The sequence below is a fragment of the Phalaenopsis equestris genome, unplaced genomic scaffold (genome assembly GCF_001263595.1).
Source record: "Phalaenopsis equestris unplaced genomic scaffold, ASM126359v1 Scaffold000208, whole genome shotgun sequence".
Lineage (NCBI taxonomy): Eukaryota > Viridiplantae > Streptophyta > Magnoliopsida > Asparagales > Orchidaceae > Phalaenopsis > Phalaenopsis equestris.
In genome coordinates, this window is record NW_018164650.1 from 116,735 (window position 1) to 132,394 (window position 15,660).

At 29.3% G+C, this 15,660-nt stretch overlaps 1 protein-coding gene across 2 annotated transcripts in view; it reads right to left on the reverse strand.

Annotated features, from left to right (window-relative positions):
- Positions 1-1,545: 1,545 nt before the first annotated feature.
- Positions 1,546-15,660, reverse strand: part of LOC110023060 — a 20,893-nt gene continuing 6,778 nt past the window's right edge. Inside the window, exons 4-5 of one of the 2 annotated variants that reach the window (XM_020722274.1) lie at positions 2,180-2,266; positions 1,546-1,678 (exon numbers count right to left, since the gene is read on the reverse strand). In XM_020722274.1, the coding sequence (XP_020577933.1) occupies positions 1,571-1,678; positions 2,180-2,266 (195 nt within the window). In that variant the 3' untranslated portion in view covers positions 1,546-1,570. Of the gene's footprint in view, positions 1,679-2,179; positions 2,267-2,740; positions 2,828-15,660 lie in introns of both variants that reach the window. The other variant, XM_020722273.1, reaches the window with a different exon arrangement.

Here is a 15,660-nt window from a genome sequence, read left to right on the forward strand (position 1 = left end):
TTTGTTCCGAATATCATATATATAATATTTTAAGACTTTCAAATTAATACAATAAAATTATACATTAAGTTATTATTTTAAAATATGTCAATATAAAACTTGTCAAAATTATCAAATTCATTTCAATTAATTGAAATTCAGAGTGTGGCTAAAATGATTAATTGAAATAAAAATTGGCACACATCACTAACACAAAGTCCTCTATTGGTGGTTGATAGCTAAAAGCTAAAAGATGCTCCTTTGGACCAAGAATTCAAGTTGTGCCGTTGACCCGAATGGCTTGCGCGTGGGAAGAAAATAGAAGTTTCTAGCATATGGTTTATGATTTATGATATATGATATAAAACCGATGAGCAAAAATGTGAAGTATAAAGTCAAATTAAATTAGTTGACAACATTTTAAAAGACTTTAATGATACTTATGAACAAAGAAGGGAACAGATTATGTTACTTTTATAAAAACTGAGATGCCCTACTTACTCACTTCTGGTGCTATATATATGAAGAGAAGCTTGTGCTCAACTTGTTAAGTAACTCATATTTGAATCGTTCGTTAAGTAAATCAAACACGGTCAATTTTTTTTAACTTAAATTATAAAAGGGCCGAAACTAAACAACTCTTTTTTCGATCATGTTCAACTTATTTTAACTTGAAATAAAGAAATTATGTATATTATTTATATAGTAATATATAGTATATGTTTATATCTAAGTTTAAATCACAACAACTCATGCGATCATGTGATTTTTTTTTATATATTTCATGGGAGGGATGAAGATTTTAATTCAACACCCTAAATCTAGTTTTTTAGTTAATTTAGATGAATCAATTTTAAGTTGAACACGATAAAAAATATGTAAATCAAGTTGTCGTGAACACACTGCTCACAAGCAATTTCGAACACAAGCTAATTTTGAACAGAATTAGTTTTAAACGAGTCGAACACAAAAGCTCGGTCAAGCTCGGCCCATTTATAGCCCTATCTACAATTAATTTGAACAGAATTAGTTTTAAACGAGTCGAACACAAGCCAAAATTAAGCTCGGTCAAGCTCGGCCCATTTATAGCCCTATTACAATTAGTTCTGACTCTAAAGAAAACTCTTGTAATATTTGTAATTATACAAATTCTCCCTGCACCCATAAAATCAAAATATTCCGAATAAGTTTGAATCTTCTCCTTATATATATATATATATATATACCACACATTTTCCAGAGAAGACATCAAAGCTACAATTTCCTATTATAATGTATGTATGTATGTATGTATATACCACACATATTCCAGAGAAGACATCAAAGCTACATCATTAGAGCAATAAAGACAATAGGTTTCTTTGTCACATAAAGATCAGACAATTGTTCTATTTACATCAAACAAAGACTAAAAAAAATAAAAAATAAAAAATAAAAACAATAACAACAACAGCAACGAAAAATCATTACCTCATTGAATGATTCGATCAGACAATTGTTCTATTTACATCAAACAAAGACCAAAAAAAATAAAAATAAAAAATAAAAACAATAACAACAACAACAACAAATCATTACCTCATTGAATGATTTAATTCGATGAATTTGAACTAAATACCTTTGAAAATTCTTTGACAATGGGTTTCTCTTTAATTTTACCCTCTCCATGTACATGCCATTTCTCTGTGATCTTTTCTACCTGTGATACTCATCATTTTAATTAAATTTTAGGCATTTTTCACCTCAAAACATCATTTTTACATAAATTTGATAAAAAAAAGTTATAATATTTAAAAAAAAGGCATTTTTCACCTCAAAACATCATTTTTACATAAAATTTGATAAAAAAAAGTTATAATATTTTCAAAAAAATTTAATTAAAAGAATGGTTATGCAGAAGCATCAAGATGGAAAATCTAATTTTTGATATTTCCATACGTATCACACAAATTTAATACATCACATATCTAAAATCTAAATTTTGATATTTACTTCCATAACATCTAAAGTTTTTAACATCACATCAAATTATCATGAATCTTAACCTTTCCGCATATACTTTGATGTGATTATAACTCGAGTATTATATAAGTAAATATTAAAGTTTAAATGTTAAAAATGTAAGAACATAAGAATTATGTGGCATGTATTTAAATCCGACAGATAAAATACTGGCAAAGAAGAACCATTAAAAGCTTACCCAAGATCTCAATGGTGCTAATTGCTCCCTAATCGTATCAACTCGTGGCTGAATCAGTTCCCTTCCTTTGCTCCGAATATCATCTGCCTGAAAAAATGACAAATATAATATTTTGAATAAAAAAGGTTCTTTTTATAGTAAGAGTATGAAGAGCAATGTTTGATTAGTATTATAACTAATGTATCTCAGAACTAAGCTAGAGACCTTCATAAAACGGAGGGAATGTATATTGTCAAAAAATAAGAAGAAAATATAAGAAACGAACACAAGCTTATTTCAAACAAACTAAATTTTAAACGAACCAAACACGAACACAAGCTTTGTTTGTTCGTGTTCGGTTCGTTTACACCCCTATCCATAACATCTAATGTTTTTAACATCACATCAAATTATCATGAATCTTAACCTTTCCGCATATATTTTGATGTGTTTATAACTCGAGTATTATATAAGTAAATATTAAAGTTTAAATGTTAAACATGTAAAAACATAAGAATTATGTGGTATGTATTTAAATCCGACAGAAAAAATACTGACAAAGAAGAACCATTAAAAGCTTACCCAAGATCTCAATGGTGCTAATTGCTCCCTAATCGTATCAACTCGGGGCTGAATCAGTTCCCTTCCTTTGTTCCGAATATCATCTGCCTGAAAAAAATGACAAATATAATATTTTGAATAAAAAATGTTCTTCTTATAGTAAGAGTATCAAGAGCAATGTTTGATTAGTATTATAACTAATGTATCTCAGAACTAAGCTAGAGACCTTCATAAAACGGAGAGAATGTATATTGTCAAAAAATAAGAAGAAAATAGCATGAATGGAAGGCAAAGACTAACGGAATTTTTGGATCAATTTTGATTTTATTTAATTATTTATTTATTTAGTTGAAATAAAATATGTTTGGTATTGTAATTTTTTTTTGGAGTATGAAAAATAATTATTCCTCTTCTATTTCATACGAGACATTTGCAAGGTAAAATAGCACAAGAAGGCTAACAAATTAGGAAAGCCACAAAATCTTCTTGCTAGTAAAAAGGAAAAAAAATCAAAAATTACTAACAATATAAAGTTATAAAAATAGGAAATACTAAAAATAGAATATACTCGAAATAGAAATTCCTAAAACTTTGACACTTCACCTTATGTTGGAGCCTAGATATTTATCATGTCTAACTTGCTTATAAAGAGCTCAAAATTAGGCCTGAGAAGTCCTTTGGTGAAGATATTTGCTATTAGTAGCATGGTCGGGATAAAAGGAATACAAATAGCTCTACAATCAATCTTCTCTTTGATGAAGTGTTTATCAATCTCCACATGCTTTCTGCGATCATGTTGCACTGAATTTTCTACAATGCTTATGACGGTTTTATTATCACAATATAACTTTATTGGCATATTTATCGAAATTCATAACTCTTCAAGAACTATCTTCAACCATAACATCTCACATATACCATTAGTTATAGCCCTATATTTTGCCTTTGTGCTACTCCTCGTAATCACATTATGTTTCTTACTCCGCCATGTAATCAGATTTCCACAGACATCAAGTACAATATATGGACGTTGATTTCCTGTCAATAACTGAGCCCGCCCAATCTACAACAGTGTATGCCTATATATTCTATTTTGTGATCTTTCGAAAGAGTAAGCTCTTGTCTGGTGTACTTTTTATCTAAGAATCCTATTAACAATTTCAAGCTATTTTTCATAAGCGATTGCATAAATTGACTTATCAAACTCATAACAAATGCAATATTTAGCCATGTATGTGATAAATATATTAACTTTCCCACCAATTTTTTATACCTAATTGTATTCACAAGATCACCTTCCTTCACATCTACCAGTTTCTGATTGGGATCAATTAGATCTATAGTCCAACAACTAAAGAACCTAGTTTCCTCAAGAAGATCAAGGATATATTTCCGTTGGGAAACAACAATCCCTTTCTTTGATAAAGCAACCTCCATGCCAAAGAAATATCTTAGACATTCTTTGTCCTTGGTCTCAAAAATTGATGAGAGAAAAGTCCTCAAATGGTTCATCTCATATATGCCATCTCCGGTGAGAATTATGTCATCAACATACAAAATCAATATGACTATCTTCTTAGTCTTTGAATGTCTAAAAAACACTATGATCTCTTTGCCCTTGAGTACGCCCGAACTTTAAAAAACAGAGTAAATTTCCCAAACAACGCTCCCAATGATTGCTTCAAACCGTATAAAAACGTTTTAGTTTAAACGCGTCTGTGTTGAACTTCTCACAAAATCCTGAAGGTGTATTCATGTACACTTCTTCCTCAGTTTCCATTAAGAAATGTATTTTTTATACCTAACTATTGTAGAGGTCAACTAAGATTAACTACAAGTGACATGTAAACTCTTATAAAGTTCTGTTTTATGATTGTGGAGAATGTCTCTAAGTAATCAACGACCTAGGTCTGAATGAATCATTTGACAAACAGTCAAGCCTTGTACACTTCTAGAAAACCGTCAAAATTATATTTGACTGTAAACACCCATTTATACCTTATAGTTATCTTTCCTCTATATAGATCAACTAAATCCCATGTCATTTTTTCAAGAGCATTCATCCCCTCGAAGAAACCCTCTTTCTACTTAGGAACGTTCAGAGTATCTTGCAAAATATTAGGAATCTTCACATAAGACAATTGTAAGGTAAAAACACAAAAAAATGGGTGAAATATTTTAATATGAAACATGGGGCAATGGATGTTGGATGCAAGATCTCACTCCCTTACAAGCAGCAATAACAAAATTAGAATCATTAGACCTGTGATTAGAACTAGATTCGGGTTCCGAACTATAAGATTCGGTACATGAAGATGCAGTGGCCTGATGAAGGGTTAAAGACTCGGTGAGGACATTACCTTAAAAGTTTGTGGACTCTGAGTAATGCCAATGATTAGTAGACCTATTTTGAGTTGTTCTCTGGCACGAGAAGACAAAGTCAAATGATACTACTATCGTAACTTTATTTCTTGTTTCTTTTTTATTAGATTTATAGGGTCATAAACATCATGAGATGCCACTATAGGAAGACCACAATCGTCTTCGACATTTAAAAAACACAACCCACTTTCCTTTGATGTAATATAAATTAGATTTTCAGGTTGAACAATTAAGGTTAAGGCGATATTATTTTGTACATCTTTGATTTGAAAAAAATTCTAAAAATAGTCGATCTTTGTATTTTCTCCTCTAAAGATGATATGTTAAAAGGATTGTAATTGAAAAGAAAAAGATGACAACCATGATAACAAATACTTTTGTAGAAATATAATCAAAATATTTATACTCATTTTAAGTGGAAGCATAACCAACAAACACATTTTTTAGCTTGGGATTTAAGTTTTCCTTAATTATGACTTATGAATTGAAAAAAATGCATTACACCCAAATATCTTTAAAGATATATAAGATGAGACAATTTGTTAGATAAATTACTTGAAAAATATCAAAAAAGTGCTTCAAAATTTAAAATAGTATTGTCTGTTCTATTCATAACAAATGTAGTTGTGAGAACAACTTCACCTCAAAGATATTTTGGCACGCTATTAGTAAAAAATAATATTGAAACTATTTTCAAGAAATTTTATTTCTTTTAGTCATATTATTTTGTGTGTAGTGTCGACACAAGAGCTTTGATGGACTGTTCTTTTTGCAAAAAAAAAAAAACCCTTTTTTTTGAAATTTTTTTTGTTATTATAATTCCATAATATTTGAATAGTATTTTGAAATTATGCTTGTACAGTGGTGTAAAAGTTTTTTTTAATGTTTCCAATTCAGATTTATCTTTCGTTAAAAAGACCAAACTATATTTTGTGTGATCATCAATAAATATCATAAACTATTTTTTTCAGAATATGTAAGGGTTTTACAACGACCATAGATATCACTATAAATCAAAATAAATAGTATAATTAGTTTGTAAGTTTGGTGAGGAAAATACCCACGATGATGTTTAACAAATTGACAAACTTCACATTAAAAGAATGACATTTTCATTCTTAAAAAAACTAGAAAGCAGATATTTTAAATATTGAAAATTAAGATGGTCTAACCTATATCGTCATAACAAAATATCATTGTCTTTTTGAAAGAAAAAGAGAGATTAAATAAGTATTTTAACATTGTCTATTCGAGTCAAGTCCGTCTTCAAAATAATAGAATCCATTTGTTTCCTTAGAACTATTAATTATCCTCTTTGTGATCAATTTTTGAAACTCACAACAAGAAGAGTAGAATTAGCTTTACTTCGATGTTCAGAGATAATTTTACTAATGGACAATAGCTACAATACAAATTGGGAATATGAAGCACATCTTAAAGAGAAATATTTAAATTGTGCAATTAGTTATTGAGATGTTTCCCATTAGTGAGGTGACATGTAAGCCTAAAGAGGCATAAGCCTCATAGTTTGAAAATTGTGTAAATCAAAAATAAGGAGATTAAAATAAGATATTAGCACCATAACATGCTAGCATGGTAATAAATGACATTGCGTTTATATGAAATATAAAATTATGTAACCTACAAAATATCAAAATAATTTGCACAAATAAAAATATAATGCAAATATTAAATGATCAAGTCATCAAACTAATATAAAATTTAAAATGAAAGTAATATAAAATATAAAGTAAGACAAGATGAGTTTAATAGACTTCTCTGATTCTTATTGTCTAACAAATGTAAAATATTCATAGATTTAAATAAGAATTTAATAAATAATCAAAAATCATAGCAATGGGCAACGAGCAACAATAGCAAAAGAAACAGGTGTGCTATAGTGGAAGCAGCGGTGTCAAAGCTGATTGTCGAAGCAGCAATCAGTTGGGGCGACGACAGAAGTATTAGGCAATGATGGCGGCGCCAACAGCAGAAGCAACAAGTGATAATGCTTGGAAGCTTAACTAGAGAGAAGCGAACACTTGCACGTGAGAGTGAGAATTTGGTTTGTATTCGAGGAGTATGCATCAGTGGAATTGTGGTGAGGGGTACCATAAGTCGAGCCTCAACCAATGTGAGACATAAGCCTTACCTAAGGTGCTTGAGACATATGCCTTCAAGCATTTTACTTCAGAAATGCGTTGAGGCACCCCTCAGATTGCACAATTTTAAATAATGGTGAAGAATTAACAATGGAGTGAGTCTAACAATTCCTACCCCTGCTATTACCCAAAGGGAACCATCAACAATTTTAATATTATTTATTATCCACACAAGCTCTATAGAATGAGAATAATTTAGAACAACCAATCATATGATCAGTTGCAACAATTCAAGAATGAATAAAGTTAGGAACAACACCTGAATACACAAAGGCTAGACAATTACTCTTTTGTACTAACGAGTAAAACAAAGTCAGGGACAGTTTTGGATATTAAAATAATTTTTGCAAGTGCTCTAATTGTTACTTGGTGAAAGAGACTGCATCCAAATTTGCAGGAGGCTCCTTAGTTTTCCTGGCAATGGCTTGATAAGCTCAACCTTTACATTTGGATTTTGATTTTCGCTTTGCAAATTTACCGTGAAGCTTCCAACATGGCTCATCCGTATGCCATGATTTTTTGCAATGCTCGCACCACCATAGGTAGGGTGTATTAATTTTGGAATTACCGGAATCATTAGAAATTGTACAATTTCTTTGGGCGTCGATCATCACCAACTTATACGACATCATCAAGGGAGAGAAGAGGATGGGATAAAAATATGAGTCAATTTCGATCGCGAGTTATTTCGGTGCTTAAGGCTCGGTAGAGAAGTCGGTTGAGAAGTCTCCTGTAGAGAAAAAGTTGAATTCCTACATGAAAAATGAGTTCTAGATTGCGTCATCTTTAATGTAGCGATAATCACGCCTTGGATTGGTGTAGCAATAAGAAAAAGTTGATTGGGTTGTTTGCAAGAAGGAGACTTCTGAGACAGAAGCTTGGGCAAGCCAAGCTAATCGGCAGGGGAGGAAAAGTCTGTTGCTTTAACGAACCAAAGTAGATAATAGTTTTGCAATCTGTTTGAAAATCGAATAGATGGCAAAGAGAATCAACAACAATCATGAAGAATGGTATTGATTCCTTCCTATTAAGGTTTTGAAGCTGGGTCCTCCTCAACCTTAGTCGTCAGAATGGTATTGATTCCTTCCTATTAAGGTTTTGAAGATGGGTCCTCCTCAACCATAGTCGCGTCATCAGCTCTACAACCTCTTTTTGATCCGGTCAAATAAGCAGGGATGTATGATCGAGACAGAAATCAAATGGAAGAGAGCGAGATTTTTTATCATTAGTTGTTGCTCGTGCGTATGCAAGAGACTAAGTTGTCGCTCGAATTAGAACTTTTGTTGCGCGTGCATATGAGAGACATGGTGTCTTCTTTCAAATATGAGAAAAACATAAGGGATGAAAGACAGTGAGGCTTGCGTGGGAAGAGAAGCAATGTAGCTCTTATACCATGTAATTTTTGGGGAGCAGAAAAAAAAAAATAATTCCTCTTATATTTCATAAGAGGAGTTTACAAGATAAATAACAGGGAAAAATCATCAAATTAGAAAAGCCACAAAAACCACATGCTAGAAAAAAAGAAATAAAAATCATAAATTACCAACTATATAAAATTATCAAATATGGAAATACTAAAAATAGAATATACTCAATAAAAATTCATAAAAATCGAACAGATATGTTATACCATTTTTAGTTGTTTTTAAAAAAACTCAATTTTAATTTTTTTTAAAATAAGCTAATTTATTTTCAAAATAAAAAATAAAAACATAAAAAAATGCACTAGACAAATATATTCTTAGAATAAAATAAAAAACAAAAATAAGAATAAAATCAAAAGTGATCCTAAACAAACCCTAAACATTTAGTTATTAACTTTAATTGCATGAGGGGTTATATAGACAACCTGCATGAAACCCATTAAGATGGTAAGACCGTGCTTATCATCATTTTTATTTATATATTTATTATTGTAAATTCATTTTGTTTATGTTTTGATTTGAAATGAAGTATGTTTGGTATGCTAAAATGAGATAAGTTTAATTTTTATCTATATATATGATGACACTAGAGAGAGTTGTCTTGTGGATCTCAAACTAATCTTTGAAGTTCTAGAAAAAAGAAACCTTAAAATTGAATATTTTTTTAAGTTAATGTAACAAAATAAGTTTCACTTTTATTCATATATCATCTTAAACTAATCTTTGAAGTTTTACAAAAAGAATTTTAAATTGACTCTTAAAAAAATGTAATTTTGTTATATTTTAAATAATATTTATTAAGTTATTGTAATAAGTGGAGGACTATCAATTGATAGTGATAAAGGCACAAATAAATGGCCGAAACAATTAACATTCATGAGATAAAACATTTCTTGACTTAGCTAAATTTATAGGCAATTTATTAAGGGATTCAATAATATTACTAAATATCTTTAAAAGAAAATTTTCAGTATAAAAAATCCAATAATAACAAATTTGAAGATGTGAAGGAAAGCTTGCCAATCCTAAGCTTAAATTTTAAGATTTTTTGTGTACTATATGAAGTTTCATATGATGCTTCATGTATAAATCATTGGAGATGCTTTAGTTCAAGAAGCACATCTTATTTTTTTTGGAAGATTCACATACATGCCACTCAATTTACAGGTATTTACATTTCTAACACCTAAATTTCAATTCACATGCATGTCACCCTACCTACACATATGCAAAAAAAGGTGTATCTCACTTTTAAAATGTTAAAATGAAGGTCTTTTTTTATGTGAAATGAAGTATTTGGGTGGTATAGATGCACAAACTATAGCTTTGGTGTCAGATATGTAAATATAAAGGAATTGGGTGGTATGTATGTAATGCCCCTATTGTTTATGTTAGTGAGAAACTAAATAAAGTAAAGCAAAGGTATTCTAATTCTGATTAAAAATACTAAGCAATAGTACCACATATTAAATATTAGTGATACTATCCAAGTATCTAAAGGTGCTTAAATATCAAAATTTAGAAAAGATTTTGAGCTACAAACAATGCTAGTCGGGTTCAAAATTTACAAGACTGTAATTTCATACTTAAACAATAAGCTCAGGTGGAAAACAAGCATGTTATTGCATTATTCTATGGAAAGAAGGATAAATATAGGCAGACTTTGAATGCATAAAAAAAAAAGATTATGTTATTATCAAGATTTTCATAAAAATATATGATTTATTAACCAAGGAATTAACTATATTTAACAACGACTTCATATCAAGATATGGATATCTTTTTAAGGCATATCAATAGTGTTTCAGTGATTCTTCATAAAAAAATAAAATCTTTCTATGGTGGAAGATAAATATTATTTGTCGGTTATAAAATAAAATATAGCACGCATAGACTTGGTGTCACAATGCAAAACTCACAACAGAGTAGAAGGCATAAAGATAATGATGGGTTAGATACTTCCCTATTCATTCCGTAAAATCTTAGAAATATATTATGATTGAATTTATGTTACGACTGGCTTAAGCTTTTAGGAAGGAATCATCTTTCTAATAATAGATTATTTGTCTAAATTGGCGTAGAAGAAGAGAACATTGAAGAGGAGCTTCGTGCAAGCGATTTAGTTCTCTCGCGAAGGGAAGAAGCTCTCATGCGGAGGAAAAAAATATGACATGAGGAATCCTGATGCATAAATGAATGAGGACTCCAATAAAATTTCGCCACGTGTCCGGAGGAGACAAACCATATATTAAAATATATAATTTTTTTTTTTATTTAGTGGGACTGTCGTGTAACGTGACGTGATTTCATTGGAGTCCTATGCAATTCTGCTGCATACTGCATCAGAACTCCTGATGTAATATTTTTTCCATGCGCAAAAGATCGATGTCGCACAGATTAGGGCTCAACAAGGTAAGCTTTAATAAAATTAGAAGTAATAAAAAAAATAATAATATAATAATAATATTATTATTATTATTATAGAAAATTTAAGCGGGAATATATAAAGTAAAATAATAAATATTCTCAGCTAATTAAAATAATTTAAATTATTATTCGTAAAAATGAAATCAATAAAATTAAATTTTAATATGAATACTATGTGTATTTTAGGCATTCTATTGTAGAAGAGTCGACGTCAAGACCAATCAAATAGTAAATTAATCAGTATCGAGGTAAATACTCATGTTTTTCTACTATAATGATAATTTACTTCTTCTAGACCAAATGCATTAAATAATATTTTCATTAGTTATATTGTAATTACTTCAAACTCGGGACTAACTATAATGGAATCATCCTTATATTATAGAAATGATATGTGTACACAACATTATTTAAATGATTTATAAGTATATTGTCTCATATGCAAATAAAAATTAAATATATTTTTTGCAAATAATAATTTTGATATAAAGTTTGTCTGTGCATGACTAACTATAATGGAGTCATCTAGTATGTTAAATGTTTATATTGACTTATTAAAAGTTTAATTGGAATTCATATTGCTTCTTTTTTTCATTATATTATTGTAGTTGAAGAGTATGAGTATTAACTGGATTATTTAGCTCAAAGTTATTTTAAACTAACCTTTCAAGTTAATTTAAATAATTAAAAGATTAACTATATAAGAGAAAAATTTATAAAAGACACGGGCGGTAATTTTAAATGTATTGTTTTAATTTAATATGATTAGCGGCTCTTTCATTTGTTAAAATGTAAATAAATATAGAAAATTTAGTTCACATCGTCCGACCATCTGTTCCTGCCTTGGATAATTTTAAGTCCTGAATTGGGTCGTGACAAAATAGTATTATAACCAAAGTTTAAAATTAACTAATGATAGATTCAATATGATAATTATAAAAAAATGTTAATAATAAAAAAAAATTATGATTAGCGGCTCTTTCATTTGTTAAAATGTAAACAAATATAGAAAATTTAGTTCACATCGTCCGACCGTCTGTTCCTGCCTTGGATAATTTTAAGTCTTGAATTGGGTCGTGACAAAATAGTATTAGAACCAAAGTTTAAGATTAACTAATGATAGAGTCAATATGATAATTATAAAAAAAAAGTTAATAATAAAAAAAAAATTAAAAATTAAAATTAAAATTATATCCATCAGACATAGTGATAAATCCGAAGTTACAGAAGAAGAGAGTTGATAGAAACTTTACGGATAATTAATGTTGGCATGCTTAATGAGATATGACTTGAGGTCTATTTATAAATTTTGAGAACGAAATTTGTGTAAGTCAGGAAGATTGTAATGCCTCGTTTTATTACCCAGGGGAGAAGAATCGAAATGTTGAGCATGAGAGAAGATGAAGCACAAAGTCAAGCAAAGTTCTTGCGCATTCGAAGGAGAAAGGAGAAGAGGCGGCGCTGACATGGGTGTCCAGTCACGATCGAAGAAGTAGAAGAAGAGGACGCTGCAGAGGAGCTCTCATGCGAGCGATTTAGCTCTCCCGGGAATGAAATAAGTTCTCATGCGTAGAGGATAGATGCGGCATGGATTAGGGCTTGACAAGGCTCGATGAGGCAAGCTTTAATAAAATTAAAGTGAATTGGTTTAATAATAAAATTAATAATAATAATAATATTATTATTATTATTATAACTATTATTATTATTATTATTTTATATACATATATATATATATATATATAACGGAAAATTTAAGCGGAAATATTTAAAGTAAAATAATGAATATTCTCAGCTAATTAAAATAATTTAAACTATTAAATTTGTAATAACATAATCAATAAAATTAAATTTTAATATGAATACCATGTGTTTTTTAGGTGTTTAATTTTAGAATGGTCAACATCAAGACATATCAAAATATAAATTAATCGACATCGATGTGAGTACTTATGTCCTCCTATTATGGTGATATTTTACTTTTTCTAAATCAAATTCATTAATTAGTATTTTCATTAGCTATATTCTAATTGCTGCAAACTCAAAATTTTGAATTCTAGTGAATTTTTATTCATATATAGGAATGATATGCATGCGCAACATTATTTAAATGATATATAAAATATGTAGTCTAATACGCAAATGAAAATGAAATATATTTTTAGCAAATAATGATTTTAAAAGAATATTTGTATGTGCATGGCTGACTTTGATAGAATCACCACTTGATTGTACTAGTGGAGAAACACTAAGGTAACTGTGCATGTAAATGGAAAAGAAAATTGATATTGAAGTACCTTAAATAATACAAATTTAAACAGTGTCTGTGATGGTTGTACAGATATAGAATGATATTAGAATGTTATTGTTATAGTAATTCATTGAATAGTATGTTAAATGTTTATATTGATTTATTAAAAGTTAATTGACATGCAACTAGCATGTATATTGTTTCCTTTTTCCATTATATTATTGTAGTTGAATAGTATAAGTATTCACTGGCTCATTTAGCTCACAGTTACTTTAAACTTTTCAGGTTAATTTAATTGATTAAAAGATGAATGATATAAGAGAAAATATTTATAGAAGATGTGGGAAACAAATAACGATGTAATTTTAAACATATTATTTTAATTTGATTTGATTAGTTGTGCTTTCATTTATTAAGTTGTAGATGAATATAAAAAATCCACGATGTAATTTTAAACATATTATTTTAATTTGATTAGTTGTGCTTTCATTTGTTAAGTTGTAGATGAATATAAAAAATCCAGTTTCCACCATCCGACCATCTGTTCCCGTTTTATTTAATTTCAAGCCTCGGGCAAAATTGTGACAGGGTGTTTGGCATGCTACTAGTAAAGTTGTTTGATAAGAACCCATTCAAGTTCATTTGATTAACTAAGTGAATAAATTTGAACACTTTTTCATGGAAACTCGATTAATAAATGAACAAATTAGAACAACTACATGTTCAATTCATATATGTTCGCAAACAATATCATTTGAAGCACGCAAACACGCTCATAAGCTCGATAAACTATTTCATTTAAAGTTTGTAAATAAGCTCGCGAATAATCTCAATTTACTAGTTATGAAAAAAAATAGTTAAAGCTTAATTTAAAGCTTGAGAGCAAACTCAATTTACAATTCGTTTATGTTAAATTAAATTAAAATTTTAATTTATAATATGTAAAATAAGATAAAGACTTATTTGTCTAGTTGCCCATTTATTTTGCATATTTATATCTTTATTTTAATTGTTCTTGTTCATTTAAATGCTCCCGTCTTTCCATGTTCAACAAGTAACGCACATATAAGCTCAATAAAACTCATTTAATTAGAAAATAAATAGCTCAATTTTTATTGTTCATTAGTTTGTTTGTAAGTCTCATTTGATAAACTGCCCGATAATATAACTTGTTAAATTGCTCGATAATGTTATCATCATATAAAAGGAATATGAATCAAACTCAAACAATCAGAATAACAAATGAACTAAGTTTGAACATTAAAAAAAATCTTGATTTGAGGCTCAAGCTCAAATTTTATAAACAAGCTCAAGGTTAAACGCAATCGCAAAAGCTTGATTTCAGCAACCTTGAACACAACCCTGCTCAACTCGACTCGATTCGTTCTCATCCCTATCGCTTGAGTAGAAGCCTCATCATGATTCTTTGTCTAGGGTTTCAGCCAAGAGCGTAAGGAGAGAGGAAGAAGAGGATCTCTGATAAGGAGTGAGGGTTCCAAGTAGGGAGCCAAAGGAGGAAGTTAGATTAAGGATTTCAGAATATTATTGCAAGGATCATAATGGGGATTAAGCTAACAAAAATAGGTATTTCATTTAATTAATTATATTAAATTAGTTAATTATGTTTCTAATCAAAGAAAAAAGCTTAAATAATTAAACTAGAATTTTCTTATCAGTTGAATGACCAAAAATTAAAATTTGGTTAACTTTATAATTTATTGAAGAATGATATATAAAGTTCGTATTTTATGAAAGGTGTTATTAAATTAAAGTGAAGTTACTAATTAATTAATTTGCATAATTATAATTAATGATTTATTAGCTTAACAAAAATTAATTAATTAATTAATTAATTAATATTAAAATATTAATTAATAGCTTATTTTGATAGGTAATTAAAATTACTATAAAATTTAGGGGTTGTTTGGGATTAATTTTTGTTTTTTGTTTTTCGTATTTGAAAATAAAAAATAGGAAACAAACATAAAAACATTGTTTGTCTATCTATTTTTTTAGTTTTATTTCTATTTTCTATTTTGGCAGAACGCTTATGTATTTAATTACTAAAAACAGAAAAAAATATATATTTTTTTCTTGTTTTTAAAACACCGAAACAAGCCTTCACCTAGCCCGTCGGCGCCGCCCACCTCCCACCACAAAACACAGGACGTTGTCCGCCGCCGCCCGACCTATTGCAGTCGCCGCCCTCCACCCAACCGACGTTGTTGTCAACCGCCACCACTCGCCTGCCAGCCGTCGTCATTCACGTGACGTCTCCGCTTCTAAGGCCTCCCA